This window comes from Struthio camelus, chromosome 15, assembly GCF_040807025.1.
Source record: "Struthio camelus isolate bStrCam1 chromosome 15, bStrCam1.hap1, whole genome shotgun sequence".
NCBI lineage: Eukaryota > Metazoa > Chordata > Aves > Struthioniformes > Struthionidae > Struthio > Struthio camelus.
Genome location: NC_090956.1, coordinates 3,495,000 through 3,518,300, shown reverse-complemented (window position 1 = coordinate 3,518,300; position 23,301 = coordinate 3,495,000). Strand labels below are relative to the sequence as shown.

Sequence of the window (23,301 nt, the reverse complement as noted above, 5' to 3'; positions counted from 1 at the left end):
CGCAGAAAAGGAGAAATTCCAGCGCCGCTTTCTCAAAAATAGGTTATAGCAGACTGAGCTAATATCCTTTTATTTTTAAGCTACAATAATGGGCTTCTTAGGGGAAACAGAGCAGCTTTTCTCGCCTTAAATTGAAGTAGCAGGCTTGACTGGCGGCGATGGGGCAGGAAGGAGCCGGGCGCGCGCTGGGGACTCCTTGCGCTGGCCAGGTCCCGCTGACGCGCCGGAGGATGTTTCAGAGGAGGTGTTTTGGTGGAGCCAGGCGATATCAGCCCCCTTGCCGATGCTTTCGGCAAGAAATCGTTGACCGCCAGCTCCAACCTGTTGTTGGAGAAGGGAGAACGGGGATGGGGCAAGCGTGGACGTGGCGGTGCTGGGAGAGGAGGGCATCGCTCTAGGGGGTGCCAGCCTGGGCCCTCGCCAACGGGGACTCGATACCTCTTCAGCCATGTTTAGGGTAGGACACAGGGAGAAAGGAACTGCTCAAGTCACAGTGAATATTGACTCAGGATGTGTTCAGAGATACGCGGCAAAGTCCAAGGATGCGGGAGAGAAAGCTGGCCCTTCCCTCCTGTTATCCAGTGTTGCAAGATTTTCCTTCTGCTGTTTTACCCCTCTCCTTTCCCAACTCTTGATTCGCCTCGTGAGGCTGAAGGGTTTCTTTGCTGCTACCTTTCGGGACCTTTGGAGAGCGGGCACAGCCGACGCAGGCTGAGAGCAGGGTTGGCACAGGCCGGGGACAGTGTCCCCGCCAGGCTGCGGGGACCCTGCCCTTCACCTGCTCCGTGCCTGCGCCGCGGGCTCTGCCCTTCGGCACTGGATCCTGCGCGTGGTGCATCCCGTTGCCCTTGTGCACAGGGGGACTGGGCGCCCTGGGAGGTCCCTCCAGATCCGTGTTTCGGTGTGCTTACGTATTGCAGGGGAACAGGCATTTTGGATGAAATCTCAGCGCTATTTAGGAAGTGGTACTCTGGGGGTGATGGGGTTGCACCTGCTAAAGCAAATGGGATAAACCCGAGCACCTGGCAGGCACCTAGGCAAGGAGCCCCCCTGCCCCGTCCCAGGGAGGCTGCAGGACCTCACCTCTGGTGGTCCTGGCCATCGTCCCCCTCGGTGCCGTGATCTCCCTTCTCCTCCTCTTGGCTTGGGCTGCTTCGGCACTGCTGTCAGAGAGGGGCCGCGTCCCCCTGTGCTGGTTCCTGCTCGTGCTCTGGTTTGGCAAGGCCCGAGAGGGGGTTTCTGGAGCGGGGATGGTCCACATGCAGCACCTTGCATGTGCATGGTGGGCCACGCGCGCACGGCAGGGGGAGAGGCGCATGGCGGAGCGACCCCGCGGCGAAGCCGGCGCCGTGCCGCCGCAGCACGTGGGCGTCGTGCCCGCTTCAGCCAGGCCCTCCCGGCCCCGTGTCGGGCTCGGTAGTAGCTGTTGTGCAAGGAGATTTAGAGGCTCTTTAAAGGGGTGTGTGCACCCGCTTGTGATTTATTACGCGGCGGAGCTGATGCACCCCATAGGGAACGCGGCGGGATGCCGCGCAGGGGCCGTGCTGGCGGCGGGAGCTGGGATCGTGGCGCACCGCTGCCTGACACAGGCAGGGTGCCGGGGGGACGCGAGCGCTCGGGGGTCGGACCGCTGCCGGGGGCACGGAGGCACCGGGCGCGCCGAGCGATGCTCTTGCCTCCGGGCTGGTCCCTGCGTCCTGCAGGGCAGAGCCGTGCCGTTCCCACGCTGCAAAAAAGGGGGCTCTGGGTGCCCGTGCCGGGCCAGCCAAGCTGGGCGCCGCATCCCTGGCTCCCACGGCGAGGACACCCTGCCCCGGGACGCCGGGTCCAGGCACGGAGCCCTTCGTAAGCCGGCGGCGACGCGGTGCGGCGCCCAGCCGAGCTCCCCGGGAGGGTTTGCTCGAGGCAGCGTGGGAGCCCACGAGGCCGCCGTGCTTTCCCCCATCCCTGCCGTGAAATCCCGCGTGGCCGCCGCTAACGCCAGCCCATCGCGCTGAGCTCGGCGCTGCCCAGGCTTGCCAGCCCGGCCTGCCGTTTTGGGGTGGTTTTGCTTGCGCATCCGGCTTTTTCCTCTGATTTACCCCGGCCCCTGGGGACAGGGACGCCTGAACCGAGCAGAGCGCCGGCACGCGGAAAGAGGCGGCAGCATCTTTCTAATCTGCCGGCTGTTTGCAGGGGCAGGTCGCTGCCCGGCTCTCGCTGCGTGGAAGGTGCAGCCCCGTCGCCGAACTGCTTCGGTGCCCCACGTCTCCGCCGCTCTCGTCTGCGCGTGTCCCTGGCCCTGGGCTAAGCCGGGTGCCGAGGCAGAGCCCTTCCCCGCATCCCGGCTTCGTCCCCGCTGCGCCAACACGGCTGCAGCCGGGAGCAGTGGCAGCTTCCTCCGAGCTGCAGAGGGAAGAATTAATTACAGGCTGAAGCTCCTAATTGATTTCCCATCTCTAGCGAAGGGCATAACATCAAAGCGAGGCACCGGGCTGCAAATGGCTGAGCTCTCTTCCCGGCTCCAGGACCTGGGCACGTCTCCGGGCCTCGCTGGGCCTCCAGCTCCCCTGCCGGGCTCGGCTGCCCACGTGCTCGGAGGGCCACTGCCGAGCCAGGCCGAGCCCTTGGGTGGTCATTTCATCGCTAAGTTTGGATTCAGACGCTGCTTTTCCCTCTGGAGCATCTTCCACCCGCAGGTCTCCAGTCATTTGCGTGGAGCCTCTCCCAGCATAGTGTTTCAGAGAGGGGGAAACTGAGGCACGGAGCGGTGACAGCAACTTTACACAGAGCTGCTGGGAGACAGAGTCACCAGAGCCCCAGCACAGGCTTCCCCATCGGGAACTGCATCGGGGGCAGTTTTAGGGGTTTTTAGCTTCCCTGTGAACTGCCAAGTGGTGCGTGTAGTCGGCTGACCTGCTGCCGCGCTCCTCGCCTGGGGTCCTTTCCAGTGGGGTCTGTAGTGGTGGAGGAGGTGGGGACGGGGGGGGACTCCCAGCAAAGCCCTTTCGGGGGGCTGCAGCAACACCCCGGAGGGAAGCGATGGGGGGGGATTGCCGGGGTCGGCTGTGCGTAACCCAAGGAAGATCATTGCACGTTGCCTCGTTTCTTATATGCTTCCCGTGACGCTGCTGGGGACGGGTACGGGGCTAGGCGGGCATCTGATCGGAGACCTTTGGCTCTCGACGTGCTCCTAAGGCAGGGATTGCCAACCCTTCCTCACCTGGGGCTTCCTGACTAGTTTCCTGCAGGGTTTCAGAGCCCTGCAGAGCAAACGCAAGGCTGTGCCTGCGCTTGCCCTCCCCGGGCTGCCCGGCGCACGAAGGCCGAGATCGCAGGAGGGCGATGCTCTCGGAGCCGGATCTGCGCGGGGGAGCCCTGCAGGGCGAGGACGCAGATCTGAGAGCCAGCCAAGCCATTATTATTTATGCCTGACACTAACTGCCATCTATTTCAATATTTTATGAGCATTACAATAAAAGAGGGCTCAGCACCCATTGAGACAGATAAGTAATTGGGCGTTGGTACGCAGGGCTCGGCCGCTGCTGGTTGCAGCTGTGAATCCTGGGCAGGGGCTGACCCGGCTCTGGAAGCCCCCCTGGCCTGGGGAGGGCTCCTGCCGCCGTTTCGTGGCCAGCGGGTAGCTCACATCTCCGCATCTCGCTCTGGGCTGGATGAGAGGCAGCTCTGAGGTCCAGGCGATGCTCTAGGTCCTGGTCCCGACCACGCTGGGGCTGGCTGGGTCCCAAAGCCGCGGGGAGGGAGGGATGGGGTAGCGGGATCGGGGTGACTATCCCAGGGGAGCTGCCGGACCCTGGAGAGGGCATCGGGAAGCGGCTCCCCGGGACCGCGGGAGGCTGCCGGCACGCTCACCCTGCCTCTGTGTCGCCCCAGACGCCGTCGCCTGCGTCGACCCGGAGGAGTGCGTGCGCGTGTGCGGGGCCACGGTGGGCTGCTCCAACATCGCCTACCCCAAGCTGGTGGTCGAGCTGATGCCCAGCGGTAGGTTGCCGATGGGAAGGAGGCGCCGGCCGGGGCGGCACGATGCCCGGGGACGCTCCCGCTCCCGCTCCCTGACAGCCCCTCTCGTCCGGCAGGGCTGCGAGGTCTGATGATCGCGGTGATGATGGCAGCGCTCATGTCGTCCCTCACCTCCATATTCAACAGCAGCAGCACCCTCTTCACCATGGACATCTGGAGGAGGCTGAGGCCCGGGGCCGGCGAGCGAGAGCTGCTCTTGGTGGGCAGGTACCGGCTGCGTTTCGGGGAGACGCTGCGTTTCGGGGAGACAGGCAGGACCGGTCCAGCCCTCTGTAACCTGCCGTTGGTGCCCGGGAGCTAAGTGCCTGCGCTCAGCCGGGCTGGAAAACGCTGCGGTTAGGAAAGGGAAACAAACCCTCGGATTATTTCAGGTTTGGAAGGGCTGGAAACGCAGATGGGGCTTTCGGAGCCGGACGGGGCTGCGTCCTGCCCTCTCCCCGCCGGCGCAAAGCCTCTCCGGCGGCTGCCTCCGAGCCGTTTCCTGGGGATGCTGCTGCCCCGGTGAGGCTGCCGTGCCCCAGCAAACCGCCCGGCCGTCAGCTCGGCTCGGCCCCGCTTGCCGGGTGGAAAAGGGAGGCGGCAGCGGCCGGCAGAGCAGCAGCACCGGCGTGCGGGTCCCGCGGGCCGGGCCGAGCCTCGGGCCGGGGCCGGGCTGCGGTGCGGCGCTCGGGGCCGGTGCCGGCTGCGTGGGAGCATCCCCGGCTCGAGGCAGCCGCCAGGAGGGAATCTAGGTCAGGGATTTGGCTGGGCTGGTTTTGAACTCTGGGGAGGTTTTGCTGGGTGAAACGAGGCCGGTCGGCGGCCCTGGGAGCTGAGGTTTCTCGGCATCCTCCGCCCGGGAGGGAGCCGGGGCCGCGGCTCGTCCGCCGGCCGGTGCCGGGATGGGGGGGGATGCAGCGGGGGCGCGGAGGTGCCTCCTGCCCGTCACGGCGCTCGGCGGGGACGCCGTCCGCGCCCGCCTGGGCAGGGGTTTGCCTCGACGCCACCCCGGCTTGATGCCCGTAAAAATGGGCATAATGACACTCGAGAGCTGTAGTGAGACCGGTTAACGAGCGTTTGCAGAGGACTTTGCCTGCCCGGGGTGAGAATCGCTGCTGCAATCCATCGTGGGCAATTCATTAGCGCGTCGGGCAATTTGTGCGAGCCGGGCGCTGGGAAACGCCTCGCCGGGCGGCCCCGTTCCCGCCGCCCTGCCGGCTCGGAAGCTGACTGCGTTTATAACCAGCGGCCGTGCTCCTGTAGGAGTTTAAGGAAAATCTTTTGTGGAGGCGGAGGAAATGCAGGGGTTCCCCCCGCGAGTGCAGCGAACGTTAGGGAGAGAAAGAAGCTGTCCGAGCTGGAAGCCAGGAGCTGAGTCGAGCGTGTCCAAACCGGCCGGGATCATACCCGAACGGCCGAGGGCTGCCCCGGCGGCCTTGCTTATTCCCCATCCGGCTTAGCACGGGGCGAAAAGCAATTTGTTCCTCCTCTGCTTGTTGGGCAGAAAGAGGAGGCTGGCGAAGGGCAGCCGGCGTCCCACGAGCCGCGCGGGAGGCCGGGGCCTCTGCCCGGGACCTGGTTCAGGCCCTTTGCTTTGCTCTTTCACAACGTTTTCAGCGACCGCGGGCCGGTCCAGCCCGCCACCCAACAGGGTTTAGCCGAGCGCCCGCCCGGCCTGAGCCAGCGCAGGGCTTGCCGTTGTCTGAGCGGCGCCCCGAGATGCTGGAGGCAGCTCGGTCTCTCCCGTGGCGGGACAGCAGCGCCCGCGGGGCCACCTGCCTTCCCGACGGGCCACCCGGGACCAGCGGTCCGCCCGGAGGTGGGCGTCAAGCTCGTAGGACTGGAAACACCTCCCGGCTCGGCAGCAGCAGCCGACTGGAAATCCCCGCTGGTGTTTGACGCTCGCTCCGTGCCGGAGCGGCGGCGAGGTCGCGAGAGCCGGCTCGGCGGGACAGGCAGGAGGTGGAGACGGGCACGCCGCCTCTTGCTGCGGGTGGGGGGTTCGGCCGGTCCCTCCGTGCGGAGCTGGGGCCGGACGAGCCGCCGTGCCGCAGACGAACCCCGTGGCTGGCCGGTCCTGGAGGCTGCTCCGTGCCGCTGTGCGCGGCAGGAGCTGAGCACGGCGCAGCTCGGCTCACCTCCCCGGCTCTCAGGCGGGTGCCCGGCTCTGCCCTAAGCGTAAGCTCGTGTCCGTGTGTCTGGACCAGAGCGTTGCCCTGGGGCTCTTTAGCCGCGGGTTTAGGGGGGGACGCAGCTCCCGCCGGAGGGGGACGCCTGGGGCTGGAGGAGCAGCTGGACGTGGCGGCGATGGGAGCACCAAAGCAATGGGAGCACCGCGGGGCTGCGGCTCCTCAGAGCCAACGTGTCCGTCGGCCAGCGTCTCCCCGCTACGGGCCCTGGCGGCGTCCCTTGGCGATGGGCAGCCTCCCGCCGGCCTCCGGGGGTCCGGGCGGTCACCTCGGCCGGCTGCAGCCTCTCCCGTGGGTGACGGCGGGGGCAAACCAGGCCGACGTCCCCCATCCGCGGGCAGCCGGGGCGCGAGGCGCTGCTGGTGGGACGAGCGTTTCGCTGCCTCTGGCAGGCTGGTGACGGTGGCGCTGGTGGCCCTCAGCGTGGTCTGGATCCCCATCCTGCAGAGCTCCAGCGGCGGCCAGCTCTACGTCTACATCCAGGCCGTCACCAGCTGCCTCGCGCCTCCCGTCACCGCCGTCTTCGTCCTGGCCGTCTTCTGGCCCCGTGCCACCGAGCAGGTAGGCGCTCGGGTGGCCGACGCGCTGGCGCGGGTGGCGGATGGAGCATCCACCTGCCGGCCGCCGCCGGGGACCCCGCGGGGCTCTTGGCGTCACGGGGCAGCAGCCCCCCCACCCGCCCCCTCTCCGGGCTTTTGCTTTGCAGGGAGCTTTCTGGGGTCTCATGGTGGGGCTGGCGCTGGGGCTGGCCAGGCTGGGGCTGGAGATGGCGCAGCCGGCGCCCCGCTGCGGCCACCCCGACGAGCGGCCCTGGCTGCTGGCCGACCTGCACTACCTGCACTTCGCCCTGCTGCTGTGCGCCGCCACGGGCGCCGTGGCCGCCGGCGGCAGCCTGCTGAGCGCCCCGCCGCCGCGCGCCCGGGTGAGCCCCCCCCCATCACCACCACCGCGACCCCCCCAAACCCCCGGCCTCTCCTGACGCCCCTCTCGGCCCCTTTTGGCAGCTGAGGAACGTCACCTGGTGGACGCTGTCGCCGGAGCCGCTGCCCGCCGGGCCGGCCGACGGCGGTGAGCGCGTCGCGGCGCTGCCGCCGCCGCCAGCCCCCGGCCAGGCGCCCCGGGCCTCGGTTGTCCCCACCGGCGAGGGGGGACAACCCCTACGGCCCCGGCCCCGACGCCGTCCCTCTCGCCGCGGCAGGTTCCCGGCAGCCGGCGAAGGCCGAGGAGCCCCCGGCAGCGGGCCTGAGGGACGCCACGGAGAGCCCCTTCTGGGCCGGGGTCTGCTGCGTCAACGCCGTTGTCCTGGTGTGCGTCAACGTTTTCGCCTATGCCTATTTTGCCTAGGCGCGCGCCGGGAGGGATGGGGGGAGCGGGCGAGATGGGGAGGCGGGTGAGATTTTATTTTTTTTTTAATCACATTTGGCATGGGGGGGGGGGGGGGGGAGGTTTCCACCAGTGCGCCGAGCTGGGCGTTCTCAGCGCTGCGCTCCTCGAGGGCGTCCAAGTTGCCCGGCGAAGGTTGGGGGCAGCGAGGGAGCCGGGGTGCGGGGCGAGGGGCGCTGAGCGAGCGCGGCCGGTGCCCGGCGCTGGCCCGGGGGCTGGCGGGAGCCCAGCGGGAGAGGCGACGTCGCAGCGAAGCAGCAGGCCGAGCGCCCTTTGGAGAACGGGGAAAGGACCAGCCCCGCTCGAAGCTTTCATCCGAACACACTTTATTAGCTCAAAATTAAAAAAAAAAAAAAAAAAAAGAAATGCCACGATTTGCAGCTACGACAGCGCCTGCAGGACTGAGCTCCTCCGTACCCGGCCTTCCCCGCCGGCCCGGCCACCGGCGCCGGCCCGGCCGCTCTCCGTGCAGCGAGGCTCTCGGGCGCGAAGCAGCGAGCGCCAATTAGCGTTGCCCTAACGGGGCTGCAGAGGCGCGATGGCCGGGGACGGGCGCGCAACGGGACCGGCCTGGCTGCCGGAGCGAGGGCCGCCGCCGCCAGCCCGGCTCCGCGCCCGACGCGCCGGCTCGTGGCACCCCGCGCCGTGTCGCGGCCGCCCGGCGGGGTTTGGCCTGGACCCGTTGCCGTTTGCTCGCCGCGGGGCCGGGCCGGCGTTCGGCCGGCCGCAGGACTCTCGGCCGCCCTGGGCTCCGGCTGCTCTTCGTCAGCCGCTCCGGAAGAGTTTTTCGGGTCGCTCGGGCGGTTTCGGGTCCCTCGGTGCAGCAGGCTCTGTGCTTGCCGCCGCCGCGGGGCTGGCAGGGGACGGGAGCGCGGGCTTCGGCGGCCAGGCGCGGGGACGGCCGCCGGCAGGGAAGGACGGGGCTGGGAGCGGGGGGGCCGCGTGCAAGGGCAAAGCCGGGCGCCGAGCGGGACCTCCGCGGGCTCTCGCTCCCTCGTCCCGCGCGCCGAGCCCCGAGCCGGCCGGCCGCGGCGGTTGCTGTCGCTGCAGCCCCCTCCGCGGCAGCCTGGGCACCGGCCGGGGCCGCTCGTCCTTCGCGAGCGTCGGCAGGGCTCGGTCGGGTCGGGACGACGGCCGGGCCCCCGGAGAGCCCGGCGCCGGGTCACTTGTGGATGGGGTGGACGTAGTTACGGGGGAAGAGGCCGACGCGCCCGTAAATCTTCCCTTGCCACCAGTTGGGGTCGGGGCAGTCCAGGACCTCGATGATGTCCCCGCGGAGGAAGGGCAGCTGGGAGCTGTCGTGGGTGGCGAAGTCAAACTGGGCTTGCACGAATTTGGGCCTTTTCGCCTGCAGGAGAGTCGGAGCAGGCGTCGGTGGCGGGGGAGAGGGGACGCGTCCGCCGGCAGCCCTGCCCCAGCGCCCGGCACGGGGCGGCCGCCCGGTGATGCTCGCGACCCCGCTGCTTTGGGGGAGCCCTTTAGTCCTGCTTTGGGGCCCCTGTGCAGCCTGGAGGCTGCATCCAGGAGCTGTGAGAGCACCCAAGGGGGCAGAGGATGCCACGGTCCTCCTGCCTCAAGGGCCAGGAACCAGGGAAATCCTGCCATGGGTGCCGAGGAGAGCTCTGGGGTGCTGGGGGAGCTCTGGGGTGCGGGAGGGAGCCTGGGGTGCGGGAGGGAGCCCCGGGAGGCAGGGGGGAGCCCCACACTGCAGGGAAAGGCCCCAGGGTGCAGGGGGAGCTCCAGGGGGGAAGAGGGAGCCGGGGGTGCAGGGGGAGCTCTGGGGTGCAGGAGGGAGCCTGGGGTGCTGGGGGAGCTCTGGGGTGCAGGAGGGAGCCTGGGGTGCAGGGGGAGCTCTGGGGTGTAGGGGGAGCTCTGGGGTGCAGAAGGGAGCCTGGGGTGCGGGAGGGAGCCCTGGGAGGCAGGGGGGAGCCCCACACTGCAGGGAAAGGCCCTAGGGTGCAGGATGGACCCCAGGGTACAGGAGGAGCTCCAGGGGGGAGGGGAAGCCTGGGGTGCAGGAGAAGCTCTGGGGTGCAGGAGGGACCCCAGGGTGCAGGGGGAGGCCCAGGGTGCAGGGGGAGCTCCAGGGGGGAGGGGGAGCTCTAGGGTGCAGGAGGAAGCCTCGGGTGCAGGAGGGAGCCCCGGGGTGCAGGAGGGAGCTCTAGGGTGCAGGGGAAGCCTGGGGGTGCAGGGGGGAGCTCTAGGGTGCAGGATGGACCCCAGGGTGCAGGGGGAGGCCCAGGGGGCAGAGGGAAGCCCGGCTTTGCTTGCTCATGGTGCTGCCAGGCCCCGTCTCGTCCCCGCCTGTGGGACACACAGCAGCTGGGGAGAGCCGAGCCTCGAGGACCAAGGACAGGTTGGGTCCTGGAGCCCCGGGATGCTTCGCCCAGGGGTGCTGGTCTCCCTCCAGAGATGCTGGAAGGTCCCAGGCCAAGCTGGAGCTGTCCTGGGCCATCTGTGACCCACAGGGAGACCCTGCTGCTAATCGTGCTCTGGCCTGTCCCGTGCCTCAGTTTCCCCAGGAGCCCTAGCTGGGGCGGCGGCAGCCCTGGAGGAGGGGGGATGCTCTCATCTGTGGGTGGACCATGCTGGAGGAGAGCAGGAATTCATGGGATAAGGGCGCTTTTCGAAGGGGATCGCACACAAGATCTCTCAGGTGAAGCCCCCCGGACCCTGTCGGAGCTGCGGGCAGGGACACATCCCTCGTGTCTCATCCGCCCCGGAGGGGGACGGACGGGCCGTCGGAGGGATGTGTCGCAGACAGAGCTGCCGGCTCGGGCTCCCGGCGGCGAAACGGCCCCCGCCGCCCCGCTGCGCCCACCCGCCCGGCGCCCTGCCGCGGCTCGGCCGCTACCTCCGGGGCCTGGTCGTCGTCTCGGAGGAAGATCTGCTGCTTCTTGGCGATGGTGGTGGTGCGGTAGAAATCCACCAGCTCGTTGAGGGAGTTGAACTTTTCCTCCCAGAGGAAATATTTGCCGTTCCGCTCCCTGAGCACCTTGAAGTGCTGGACGTGCTGCCCGTAGCTGCGGAGGCAGACGGGCCGTCACCCTCGCCGGCCGGCACCGGCGCGGCAGCGGGGCCACGCGCGCCCTCCGCGTCCCGGCCGCCCCGGGAACGCTCCCCGGGGCTGGGAGCGCGGGGCGCGGAAGCGGAGCCCGGCCCCAGCGAGACCTGCGCCGGGGTGGGTGGGTTGAGAAACCCAGCCTGGTGCTTGCGGCCCCGGGCTGCCACCGCCGCTGCCGGCACAGCTCAGTCTCCGGATGGCTTTTGGGGGACAAGCCCAGCCCCGGGTGTTGGTGTGACCCGGCTGCGTGTGAGGGTCCCTTGGGTACAGCGGGGCGGGGAGCAGAGCTAGAGCTGAGACCTGCCACAGCTCATGTCACGCACAGCTGCCATTAAAATCCTCCTTCGAGCCTGCACCTACACTCCAACTCCTCTTGTCCCCACCATGCCAGGGAGCAGGGAGAGCCCTGGGGCAGGGACAAGGCCACCATGGGTCGGGGCTGGTGGCAGCAGGGGAGGGTTAACGGGGGCTGAACCCTGGCTGCTGCTGGGTGGATAAATGGGGATGGGAGTGAGCTGGGGGCTTTGTAGGGAGCTGGGAGAGGGGGTCTGGGTCTGGGGGGGCTCGAGGAGGGGCTGGGGGCTGCCCCGTGGGTCTGGGGGGCCGGGCCTGCCTGCAGCGCCGCCGCGCTGGGGGTGCCTTCGCCGGAGCCCTCCAGCTGCATCACCTCCTTCCTCGTCCTCCTGCTTCTGACCAAGGGCAGGTGCAGCGAGAGCTGCAGGTCTCAGCCCTGGCCCGTGCTGGAGGCGGCTGCAAAGGCTGCGCTTGGGCTGCTGAGCCCCCGTGTCACAGGGGGGTGGCGCGGGCTGGTTTCCCCACGCCGTCCCCCCATGCCATCCGCTCGGGCCTGGGGCTGCAGCGCATCCCTGGGGGCAGTGGTTTGGGGGTCCCAGCCCCGTGGGCACTGTGCTGGCGAGGGACCGGCGGCGCCCACAGCCCTCGAACCTGGCGATGCCAAGGGCAGTTTGCTCCTCTCTGCCCCGTCCGAGCCGCGGGGCCGGAGGTGGCGCTGCCGGCGGAGGAAGGCCCCTCGGACGGCGGGATGCTCCCCGCTGCCCTGGGGTGGTGGTGGTGGTGGGGGGCCGGCGCATCCCTGCCCACCGGGCGCCATCCGCGTCCCGCTTACTTGACGGAGATGGAGAACTCGCCCGGGGCGCTCTCGCTCTCGCGGATGAGGAAGGCTCCCAGGTGCTTGCGCTTGAGGAGCAGCTCCTCCGCCAGGTGCCGCGAGATCCTGCCCGCGTACCACCTGCGAGGACACCGCCGTCAGCCCTGGCCCTGGGGGAGCCCGTCCTGGGATGGTTCGCAGGCAGTGGGAGAGGGGACGGTACTCACGGGTGAGGCTTGACCTTGATGTAGTTCTTGGGGACGAAGCCTTCGGAGCCGTACAGCTCGGCCTTGTACCAGTTCTGGTCGTCTTCCATGTTGAGGATCTGGGTGGGAGAGGAGCCGGCATCACCTTGCAGCCGTCCGCAGCGAGCGGGCTCCTGTGCATTGGCTGCCCTGTGTCCCTCCACCCCAAAAACCCGTCCAAAGCGGGGCTCTGCGAGTGGTTTGCAAAAGCCAGGCTGATTCGAGGGCTGGGGCTGCCCTGCTATGGAGCTGAGGCCGCTCGAGCCGTGCTGGTGGCCGGCGTCGGCTGCGGAGGGACGCCTGCCCTTCGCCCCAACCTGCCGGCGATGCACGGCGGGGAACGCGCCCTGGGAGCCGGGCTGCAGCAGGCACCACCGCTGCGCCCCGGGCACCGCGTGTCCCCCCCACGCCGGGCATCCGGGGGCGAGCGCAAGCGGCGGTGCGAGGAAACCAGCGCCGTGTTTGCAGCGAGAGGAAGCGTCCCCGCGTGAGCAGGAGGGCTGCCACCCACTTCCGCGCAGCACCCTTTGCCCGGCCTCCCACGCAGGGGGCCCGTGCAGCCGGCACAGCTGTGCAAACAGGATCCGAAACCCCGGGGCGCTGCTGCTGCAAAACCCCGGGGGCTGCGGGGAAAACACGCCGGGCTCGGAGGACAGGCGCGCGGTGGGTTCGGGGCACTGGGCCGGGCCGTCGCGGGGCTGCGGGGCACTGCGAGGGGTCCCGCTGTCTGCCATCCTGGCTCGGCCGCCCATCACCGTGGCGTCGGTCCTGGGGGAGGGCGAGCCATGGGTGCCCTCGCCCGCTTGCCGAGCCGCAGCCCAGGGGTTTGGAGGTGCTCAGGGGTCCGGAGGCGCCCGCGGCGAAGGCGATGACTGCTGCGGCTCTGCCTCCCGCAGCCCTTTAGCCCGCAGCCGGGCGGTGGGAAGGAGTTGGATCCAGAGGCGCCGCGGGGGGCGGACGGACCCCCCGCGTCCCTGTGCGTCCCCCCGAGCTGACAGCGGGTCAGGCGCCGGGGTGGCGGGTGCGTGGGGCCGAGCCGGGCGGCCCCAGCCATGGACCACGCTGCTCTGCACCCCCCCCCCCAAAAAAAAACCCTCCAAGACGCCCCTGCTCCTCCCTGGAGAAAGCCCCGAAGAGGCGGCGAAGCCGGGCGCGAGGACGGCGCTGGCGGGGAGCCGCGTTGGCAGAGAGCCGTGCCGGTGCCGCTGGGGGTCCCCGAAGCAGCAGCCCCCCCCCCCCGGGGCCCTACCTTCAGGGTGTCACCTTTGCGAAAGGGCAGCTCGTCCTTCTCCGTCGCCTGGAAGCTGTACAGGGCCACCGACTCCATGGCGCGGGCGCCCCGGCGGGCGCTGGGCTGCCTGCTGCTCGCCCGCCCCGGCGCCCCGGGGCTGCCTCGGGGCGACGCGCGGCGCCCCCGGGGCAGGAAGCCGCGCTGATGTCAGCGCGCAGCCGGCGGGGCCCTGCAGCTGGCCAGATGTGCCGCGCGGGGGCGGAGAGCCTCGCCGGGCCGCCGGCACCCGTGGGCTCCTCGCGGCGCCGCCGAGCCCCTCGGTGGGGTCATCCTGCCCCCCCCCCTCCACCCCGTGTGATGCCCCCTCTGTCACCGGGGAAGGGGGATACAATTCGGTGGGGGTGAAGCGTGCCGGCTGCCCGGCCGGGCCCTGCAGCCCCCGGCGCCGCGAGGCCGCCCGGCGCCCGGCGCGGGGGTCTCTGATGTCTCGTCAGGGCTGGAGCTGCTGGCCCGGCCCCTGCAAGGCGGCTCGGTGGGTTACACCTGCGGACGTCGGGTCAAAAATCACCGAGGGTGGAGCGGGCAGAGATGCAGGTAGGTGCTACGGCTGCACGCGCCTTTGGGGAGCCGGACCGGAGCCCACGCGCTGGTCGCCGGCCCCCAAACGGCGAGGTTTCGGCATAGCCGTTGCTCCCGGCCTTCGGGCTTGGGGCTGGTCGGCGTTGCTCTTCCCAGCTTTTCTTCTGCAGGGCGAGGGGGAAAAAAAAAACCAGCTCCCTTTTCAATTAAAGAAAATCCTCCGGCTCTTGCGGGCTCTGGGCGCTGAGCCTGCAACCCTTTGCCCGGCACCCTCTTCCCACCGCCCGGCGAAGGGGCCCGGGAACGGTGCGCCAGGCTGGGAACGGCCCCACGGGGCGGCGGGATGAAGCGCCTGGAAAATCCGCCGGACGTTGCGGCGAGGAATTAAACCGGGCCCAGCTGCGGCTCGGTCCCTCCGAAGGGACTTAGGCAATGAGGCGAGGAGGAGGAGGAGGAGGAAGCCGCCGCCGCCATCCGCCCCGGCAGGGATGAGCTGGTGGCGCTCGCCCCGGGCTCACGTGGGGACCCTGGGCTGGGGACAGCCCCTGCGGTGACCCCGGGTCCCCGATTCTCCTCCTCCGAACCGTAGCCACGTTTACCGAGGGCTTTGGAAAAGCAAACACCCCCCACCGGGTCCATTTTTCCCAGGGGAACCGCAGGCTGGCCGGGGCGCCTGGGCACCCGGCGAGGCCAGGCGGGACCGCGCGGAGCACGGCGGCGTCCCGGGCCCGGCACCCTGCGTTATCCCGGCACGGCCCCAGGGACCTGCAGGGCCCCGGGAAGCGGAGGCAAGCCCGGGAGGGGGACGGAGGGCAGGCGAGGCCGTGGGAACAGGCTTGGGACACGCACGCCTGTCACGAGGAGGACGGGACTCAGCATCTCTGCGGCCGCTGCAGCCCGGCGAGCCTCAGGGATTGCAGCGGGGAAGGTTTCCGTGTCGGGCGAGTTTCCTGTTACGCTTGGCAGCACCGGAGACAACCGGAGCTGGCTGGTCCCTGGAGAAACCACCCCAGCGGAGCAGCACCCCAGAGGCTGCCGCTGGCCCGTTCCTGTCCCTGCATCCACCAGCACCATTGGATGTCATGGCCCCAAGCCGCACGCGGCGAGGGTCGAGCCGTTGCCTCTTCCCCGGCCCCTTGCAAAGGGCACAAACTCAAACGCCAGCTCAGGGGCCACCCGAGCACCCGGCGGAGGGGCGCTGGGGCAGCGGTCCAGAGCCAGTGCCATCCTGCTGGGCTGCGGGTGGCAACGGGCAGCCGTTTCGGGGACGGAGGGGGCTGTTTCCTCCGAGCCCGGGTGCCCGCAGGTGAGCAGAGCCGCGGAGGGGACCCCCGGGCTGAGCCCCGCTCTCGGCACAACACAGCAGGACTCAGGACCGGAGCAGGATTGGGTCCTGCCAGCAGATGGCAGCAGTACCCAGGGGGACACTGGGGACAGTGTCCTGCTGGGACAGGCCCTCCTGCCTCTCTGCATCCCTCTCCCAGCTTTGGGGGACGATTTCCCCCAGCCCTGGGGACCGATTCCCGGGGAAGGGGATGGCAGCCGGGGACGGCTGGGGACAGGCTGGCCGGGGGGAGCCTGCGGGCAGGCGTCCTCTCCCGGAGCCCTTAACTCCTGCCTCTTTGCTGGCTGCCACGCAGACGGGCTCGCACGTCCCTCCGTGCAGACGGGTTCGCGCGTCCCTCCGCGGCAGCGCGGAGCCAGCGCCCGGTGAGCCAGCCCCGGCGCGGTCTGCAGCCCGCTGTCCAGGTCGGGAGCCAAACCCGGTTTCCAAGCACCCGAGCTGCCACGGCAGGGGATGAGGGGCTGGCCGGAGAGCGGCGGGTGGGTGGCACCCAGGGAACATCACGCTGCCTCCGGGGACCCCTGATGGGGCTACGAACATCCCAATATGGCAAAATTGGAGGTGCCAGTTACCTCCAGCTGGGTCCTTGCTTGGGGAAACCCTTCTGCCTACTCTTCAGCAGCCCTGGCTGGCTGTGCTCGGCCTCCTGGAGCACCCAAGGGTGCTGTCCCCCGGGGGGGGTGCTCAGCCCTTCGCCAGGGAGCCCCGCAGTGCCGGCCGCCAGTGCCGAGCTCTGCGCTGCAGCGCCCTGCACCGCTCCGCGCCGGGAGCCAAACGGCTGACTAACCGCCGGGGGCGAGACGGCCGATAAACCTCAAAACAGGATGTTTTATTTTTCAATTTTTATTTTCCCTTTTTCCTCCTGTGTCTTGTCAAGTTGGTGTATTTTGCACAGCACGCGCTGCGCCGGAGCAGGCTGCTCCCGCGGCCCTGCGAGAGCCAGGCGACGAAGCCCTGTCCGGCGGGGTGGGATCCTGCACGTTTCGTGCCTGCACCGGGGCACGACCGGGGTCTGTACCCCCATCTCTGAGCCTCGCTAGCCACCCGGGCCCTGCCCGCGGCCCTGCAATTCGGAAGCGCCGTGCTGCAGTGCAGCCAGCGCCAGGCGGTCCCCGGGGAGCGACGAGGCCAAGCGACACCCATGGGCGCGCAGCGCCCAGCGGGCAGCAGCCCTTTCTGCCCTCCGGTTTGAGCACTAGCCCACGTACGCGGCCTCTCCCTCCGGGGAGGGGAATTTTGGGGGCTCCGGGGACAGGGAGCGGCGGCCGCCGTCGGGGCTGGCGTCACCCTTTCCCCGCTGCTCCCGGGCGCTCCTCCCGCCGGGTGCCGGGCGGGTGGGAGCTGGCGGCCGGAGCTCGCCGGGTTGCTCAATCCGCAGAGCCGGTTGCAGCAACATCCTGTGTTTACCTGCCCGGCTGCAACATCATCGCCGCCGCGGCGCGGGGAGGAAGAGGAGGGCAGGGAGCCTCTTCCCCTTCCGCTGCGGGCCGGGCGCGTTTTGTTAAGGGGGGGGCTCCTTCTTGCTCTGCCCAGGCCCCGGAGCTTGACTTTGCCTCCGGCGGCTGGGCCGTACGCCGGGCCGGGAGGCGTTAGACGGCGGCGGCGCTGGCGCCCCCCCCCCCCCCAGCAGAGCCCGGCGTGGGAGGCAGCCTGCGCGCCAGCGCATCGCTCCCAAGTGCCCGGCAGCAGGGCTCGACGGGCGCAGCGTTTCCCCTTCCACCGCTTCGGAGGGCAATCCGCGGCATGACGGCGCCCTGCCAGCGCAGAAGTCACGGCGAGCCATCGGCGTGGCGGCCCCGGGGGACGCCGGTCGGCTCTGCCTCTGCCCGTGCTGCAGAGCAACGGCGCCGCGGCGGCAGCGCGTGCCATTTTCTCCAGCCGAAACCTGCGGCCTGCAACGCCCGCGGCGCTGCCGGGCTCGTCTTTGGCGGGGGACGGAGTTGTAAAGACGAGGCGGCAGGAAAAGCCGAGGGGAGGAAAGGGGAGGGAAGATCAGGTGGAGGAGGGAGGAGGAAGACCGGCTTTCAGAGCTGCGAGCTGGCACTGCAGCCGCGAGCCGCCCTCCGCACGTCCCCGGGAGCAGGAAGCAGGCGCTGCCCTTTGGGAAAATAACACAGCTTCGCTGTCGAGGCTCGGACTAAATGTCCTGCAACCAGAACAGCTAACGGGGCCGAGACGGGAACGCTCGCCTTGGGCCAACTCGTCGAGAGCCAGAGGATCTCCTGGTGTGAAATCAGTGCCGGCGTGCGGCAAAGCAAGGTGTCAGCCCTGGTTCACCCCAGCGGCGAGGTTGGCCCGCGGATGTCTTCCATGGTTTAAAGCGGTAGCCTGGCTTTAGACCCACACGCAGGGCGCGATGCCTGGGTAAAGGCTCAGGCACACGGGTCGGCACCCGGCGCCGCTCTCGTATCACGTCCCCCAAGCGCGCCCGCGGCGCGGGATGCCGTGGGGATCCTCCGCTGCTTCGGCTCAGGCCTCTTGGAGGAAGCGGGTGCCCCCACGAGGCCCCGCACAGGGAGGGAGCAACATCCCGGGCTCGAAAACGCCACGTCAGTGCATGCCAAATAGGGTTTCAGAGTCAGCGTTTCCCCCCCGGGGCTGAAGCAGAGGCTAAGCTGCTAACTTCTGAGCATCCGGCTCATTCTTGTACACAACGTTACTTCTCCGAAACCCCAGCCCGCAGCGGGGAGCTTGCGTCACCGCTTACGCCGAGGGGTACATGAGTACAGGACATGGCCAGCTCTGGGAGAATCAGACCCCTCCAAGCCTCTCCTCATCCTACTGGACCTGCAGGAAAGCATCAGCAGAAGGAGCAGCTGGGGGGTCACAAAGCCAATTTGCCATGCTCAGGCCGACGTGGCCAGGAGAGGTCTCTCGAGGCGCTGGTTGCATCCAGCCATTGCCCCGGCTCTCCTCGGGTTTGGCATGGGCAGTCAGGGCTGGCATTGGGGTTGGCTTCTGGGCCATGGTGTCCTGAAAGCCTCAGGTGGGCAATTAAACCCAGACTATGATGAAGCAGGTCAGCTCCGAACGGCCCCGTCGAGGGGGGCGGTTCGGTGCGCAGGCTTGGCTGGAGGTTGGGGCCAGCCTTCCGGAAAAGAGTGAAACACCGTTTCGGTGGAGAAAAGAGAATCCAGACACAAAAACTGGAGCTCCTGCCTTAGGGACACAACTACCAAGCGCTTCCCCGTGGGGCTTGTGGGACTCCGTTTGGGGTTGGCTGACGTGCACGGTGCGGGCGCCCAGCTCTGGAGACAGGCGCTGCCTCTGCTTTGGCTCAGGGCATGGCTGTGGTGGAGGTTCACGTGAGGATCCTTTGTGGGTAGGAAGGAGTTAACCATCAAGACCAGCAGCAGCTGAAGTTGAGCACCTTCCTGGGCCCTATAAAGGAGATGGAAGCCACCAGCTGGGTTGAGTTGGTGATGAGGAGGGTGCTTGGTGCTTGGTGCTTGGTGCTTGGTGCTTGGTGCTTGGTGCTTGGTGCTTGGTGCTTGGTGCTTGGTGCTTGGTGCTTGGTGCTTGGTGCTTGGTGCTTGGTGCTCTCTCCTGGGATACTGCAGTTCCCTGAGATGGTTCCCTGCTCTGAGAAGGACAGAGGCTTTTAGGGAGGGGAAAACCTCACGCTGGCCCTGAGTGAGACAGTCTGAAGAGCGGGATGGAGGCAGGGTGTCCCTCTGTCCCTATGGTGCTTCTCCCTGGCTGGCTGCAGCTCACCCGTGTGTGACCTGGGGAGGTCCCAGCCCCGTGGGTTTGCCTGGAGCAGACCTGGCTGGAAGCAGACCTCAGTGCGTGCTCCATGGCCGTGGTGTGCCGGTTCTTGGACTCTGCCTGGGCATCTTACCGTGGTTGTCAACGTATCTTGGGGTAACCCTGAGACCTGCTGCTCTCCTTAGCTGGCAGGTAACCCCACGCCTGCTTCAAGCTGTGTGAGCGGTGTCCTGTCGTGCTAGTTGGAAATGCCTTAAAATGCTTTCCACTGCACCTGCTGAGCCCTGATCTAGAAATCTCTGATAAAGAGACTTATGAGAAGATAAACGGTTAGCGCATCCGGCCTCCGATCTTCCTGCTTGGTCTCGGGCTCCCGACGGGGGGTGTGGGGCAGGTGAGGCCCCTGCAACGTGGCCCCGGGGTGGGCTTGGGGCCGCAGCAGGTACCCGAGCCGGGGCTTTCCCCGACCCTTCTCGGGGGGGCCCCTTGGGAGCAGTCCCTGCGCGGTCGGGGCTGGGAAACCACGGCGGCCGAGCGGGGCGAGGGCTTTGGGCGCGGAGGAAGCCTCGTCTGCCCGCCAAGCAGGCGGCGTGCTCCCCGGCGCGGGGGAACTCGGAGCGTGGTCAGACTCAGACCCAGCGGATCTGAGAAGCTCCCACCGCCCCCCCTCCACCTTCCCCAACAACGACATCTGTTATTTTGCTAGGGTTTAAAAAAAAAAAAAAACAAAACCCCAACCAGAAAGCCCCGCAAAACACGCGTGGGTGAGGGGACCGGGCTGTGGCCGCAGGGACTCGGCGGGAGGGCTGGTTTCCGAGAACAAAAAGGATTTGGGGGAGAAAATGGCGACCGGTCGCTTGCCAAGAGGCGGCTGCGCTCTCGGTCGGGGCGGCAGCCCGATTTCAGTTCCTCCTCGGGGCTGCCCGGTTAACAAAGAGGTTATTAATAAACCAATTAAGCCAGAGCTGGCGTCACGCCTTCCCCTGGGAGCGGGGCGAAGGCTGCGCGGGTTCCCCCTCTGGGAGGCTGCGGCCTCCGCTGCTTCGGCCGGCTCGGCCCCGCGGCTGGGGCTGGCTCCGCGGGCTCTTCCTCCCCACGCTTTCGCCATCTCCTGCGCGCAGGGGGCTTCTCTCCTCCGGGGGATGTTTGCCAGGCCGTCGCGGGCGGAGGAGGCAGGGATGCGGGAGACCCGAGGCCGCGGCGCTGCTGCTGCTTCGCTCGCCCGCGAAGCGTCTGGCTCGTTTTTGGCCCGAGCGGCAGCCGGCGCTGGCCGAGCCCTGGTCACGCCGAGGGGAGAGGGCGCGAGGAAGAACGGAGCCCGGCGCGGTGCCTTTTCCGGTTGGCGCCAGGGCAGAGGGAGCGAGTCAGGCGGGGGCACGGCCCGGGCCGGCAGGAGGAGGAGGAGGAGGAGGCTCGCTCGCCTGCATGTGCGTGTTCCCGCATCCCTGGCCCGGCTGCTCACGAGCTGTGCAGCAGGGAGGAGGGAGACAGGCTGCTGGAGCGGGGCCCGCCGCGCTAATTCACGGCGTGCCGGATGCGCTGTAAAACCTGCCAGGATCCGGGCGCTGCGCTCCTCTTGAAACCGCCTATTCAGGAGAGAGATAGGGAAGACAAGAGGGAGGAAGCCGAGGGAAGACGGAGCACTGAAGCCCTCTGTTTGGCGCCGGCGACGGATGCAGGTGCAAGCGGCCGAGTCCCTGGATGCTTTGAGTCCTTTGCACCGCCTTTTCCTGAGGGCCGAGCGGAGATGCAGGCCGGGGAGGGGGGGGTGTCCCCAGGCCTCGGCGGGCCGAGCGCCCGGCGGCCCCGCTCGCCTCTCGCTCAGACGCGTCCCTGGGTCTGGAGGCGCCAGGCCTGCGCGGCGTCTCTGAGGTCTAGCGCAGGGCTGAGCTCTCCCCCCGCTCTGTCCCTCCCCGAAGCCGTGTGCATGATCACCCTCCCTCCCCCGGCCGCCCGTCTTCCAGAAATGTTTAGAAATTAAAATATTTTTTTGAAACCTCTGCCTGGCCTGTCACCAGCTTTGTCCCAAATTGGCCAACAGCCTCAAAGGTTATGGGGGGGGGATTTACGTGCGTGGCCGCATGCCTGTCCCTACCCACGTAGGGCCGTTGCCTCCGCTTCGCTTCTTTAGAAAACCGAGCTAAAAAAAGCTGCCACCGGTGCTTGCGGCACGGCCCTGCCTTACCCCGTTGCCTTGCGTGGGTGCTTTCGCCTGTGCAAGGCGAGAGGAAAGAGTGAGTGATTTCAGGATGCCGCAATAAAACTGATGGATTCTTCCCCAGGGCTGTGCTGGACTGCGATTTCTGACACATCAGCTGTGGAAATCCAGGGCAATTTGGCTGAAGCCTCTCCAGATATCTGCCTGTGTAGACGAGACCAGGACGCGGCCTGACTCTTTCACATGCCCAGCCGTTCAGCTCCAAGATGCACGCTTTTGCCTTCTGCTGTTTTTAGCAAACGTTACACGCAGTATTCATACAAGGTAATTCTTCGTTTTAAATGAAAAGCCTCTTTTCTTTAAAAAAAGCTCCTGCAGTGTTGGAAACTACGGCATTTCTTTCAGTGGAAGAGTGTGTGAGACCCCCAGGAAGCTGGGGAGCTGATGCACCTCTCGGTCGGACGGGAAGGCCACAGCCTGGATGGGACCGACCCTGCAGCGCGGCTCCAGCAGCGCTTTCAGGCTGACTGATGTAAGGCACTAACATTAGTGCAGGTAATAAAAACCTTTCCCACACAGATATATGTAGGGCATATGCGTACAAATAAATGCACTTGCAATATCTGTCTGTATAGTAAAATATTCTGTTATATATCTGTGTTTATATTGATATGAAATATTCCTTTCTGGACTCCTTTCAGCTCCTCAGGGAACAAGCATGGGAAATACAGATTTATTTTCTTCCCTGCCTCCCTTCCTTCGCTCTCTCTCGCTCTCTCTCAGGCTGAAACGGGGACTGCTGGTGCAGCCTTTTCTCCCAGATGTGACCCTCACCCGGGCGAGGGGCTCCCTGCGTTTGGCTGGGTGTTTCCCGGCTGAGCGGCAGCCTCGGCCCCGGTCTCCAGGCCGCTCGCCCGGCTGCCGTTGCGGGTTTTCCGTGTCGGAGCGCCTCGGCGGCAAGGAGAGCTGACGACCCGGCGGCAGCAGGATGTAAGCGTGTTGTGCCCACGTGTTGTCTTGTCGCACTGATGTCACACGACGGTCTCCTGCTGCGCTGGAGAGGCGCTCGGGAGGCTGCGGAGCCAGAGCGTGCTCCCGAACGCCGAGCTGCCCTGTCCGCCCTGTCCTGCAGCAGCAGGAACCACGAATCTGGTCTCTCTCCGGACTCGCCAAGCGGCAGCGGGGCTGAGGCACCACAGGGTACCTGATTCCTTGCAAGGCTCTGGCGAGAAATTAGGGCAAGAGTTTGAGCTCAGGCAAAATCCTGCTCCGGCTCCGAGTGGAGCAAACAGAGCAGAGGGCAGCGTGCCGGAGAGCAGGGCTGCTCACTGCTCCTTCCCGGCAGCGCAGTGGGGGAAGACCCCAAAAACAGCCTGGGAAAGGGGTCTCCTAAGCTGCCTTTAAACGGAGCAGCAGGTTTGTTTTGTGGCACCAGCTCAGGTCCTGCCTAGCCATGGTCTGGGCTGGAGACACGACTTGAATGTGTTGCAGCTTCTCTCCCTGTGTCCCTTTGGGTACTGGGGGATTAAGTCGAGGCCCACGGCCCATGTCGATTTTTGCTTCCTCGGCTGGGGTCAGCAGCGTCGCCTCCAGGGGTTTGCAGCTGCGCTGATCTTGGCTCCCTAGGGCAGAGGCGCTTACCTGGTTCAGTGTAACACTTTAGCATGCGTTTAAATCTACCTGCGTAGGACAGGCTCCGAGCATCCCTGGGGCCTGAAGGCTTAAAAAGTATGCCACCTGCCTAGGAGGCTTAGTTAGCCTCAAGGGTGTAAGAGATGCCAGTCAACGGAGAGTCTGCTTCCGGAGGAGAGCCGCGACAGCCCCGCTCAGGAAGGCTGCGAGGCGGCACGCGGCTGCTCCGCTTGCAGAGCCGGAGCCCGGGCAGCTCCGAGGCGCGGGGCTGAGCGCTGGCCGCCGGCGTATGGGAACATAAAAGCATCTGTCCTGGTTAAAACCAAAGGTCTGTGCAGTCCAGAGTCCTGATGCCAGCCAGGATCAATGCTGAATGCTCGAGGAAATGCATTAGAAATGGGTGACTGGATGGGGATATTGTCATATTCTCCTAGGCCCCGCAACCCGGGGCTCGGATGCTTCCCGAATCAGACATGTATCTCTGTATGTAGGATGTGTTTTGAAAGAGCACCTGTGAGTGTCAGGAGCTCCAGTTTCCTGACTCCCTCCAGGCTCTGATGTCCGTGTGCGATGGGAGGCCCTGCCCTGCCCAGAGGCAAGACACGGGAGGGAGCCTCCAGCTTCTTTCTCATGACAACCAGGTGCAAACTGCAAAAGCTG

General features: G+C 67.3%; 2 protein-coding genes across 4 annotated transcripts in view; one reads left to right on the top strand and one right to left on the bottom strand.

Moving 5' to 3' along the window:
* SLC5A10 (solute carrier family 5 member 10) overlaps nt 1-7,532 on the top strand; it is a 48,900-nt gene extending 41,368 nt beyond the window's left edge. Inside the window, exons 10-15 of the mRNA XM_068908228.1 lie at nt 3,874-3,981; nt 4,077-4,227; nt 6,581-6,749; nt 6,895-7,110; nt 7,193-7,256; nt 7,387-7,532. Coding sequence (XP_068764329.1) covers nt 3,874-3,981; nt 4,077-4,227; nt 6,581-6,749; nt 6,895-7,110; nt 7,193-7,256; nt 7,387-7,532 — 854 coding nt within the window. The remainder of the gene's footprint in view (nt 1-3,873; nt 3,982-4,076; nt 4,228-6,580; nt 6,750-6,894; nt 7,111-7,192; nt 7,257-7,386) is intronic.
* A 1,072-nt stretch (nt 7,533-8,604) lies between these two features.
* Nucleotides 8,605-13,401, bottom strand: GRAP (GRB2 related adaptor protein). 3 transcript variants are annotated; one of them, XM_068908239.1, is made up of 5 exons: nt 13,252-13,381; nt 11,971-12,068; nt 11,762-11,884; nt 10,393-10,594; nt 8,605-8,919 (listed from the first exon to the last, which is right to left on the bottom strand). In XM_068908239.1, the coding sequence occupies exons 2-5, from the start codon at nt 12,057-12,059 to the stop codon at nt 8,734-8,736; spliced, it is 600 nt and encodes a 199-aa protein (XP_068764340.1). In that variant the 5' UTR covers nt 12,060-12,068; nt 13,252-13,381; the 3' UTR covers nt 8,605-8,733. The 3 variants fall into 3 exon arrangements, with proteins under 3 accessions (XP_068764340.1, XP_068764338.1, XP_068764339.1); XM_068908237.1 differs by having other exon boundaries at nt 8,607-8,919; nt 13,238-13,401; XM_068908238.1 differs by having other exon boundaries at nt 8,609-8,919; nt 10,426-10,594; nt 13,238-13,401.
* Between the last annotated feature and the right edge of the window lie 9,900 nt (nt 13,402-23,301).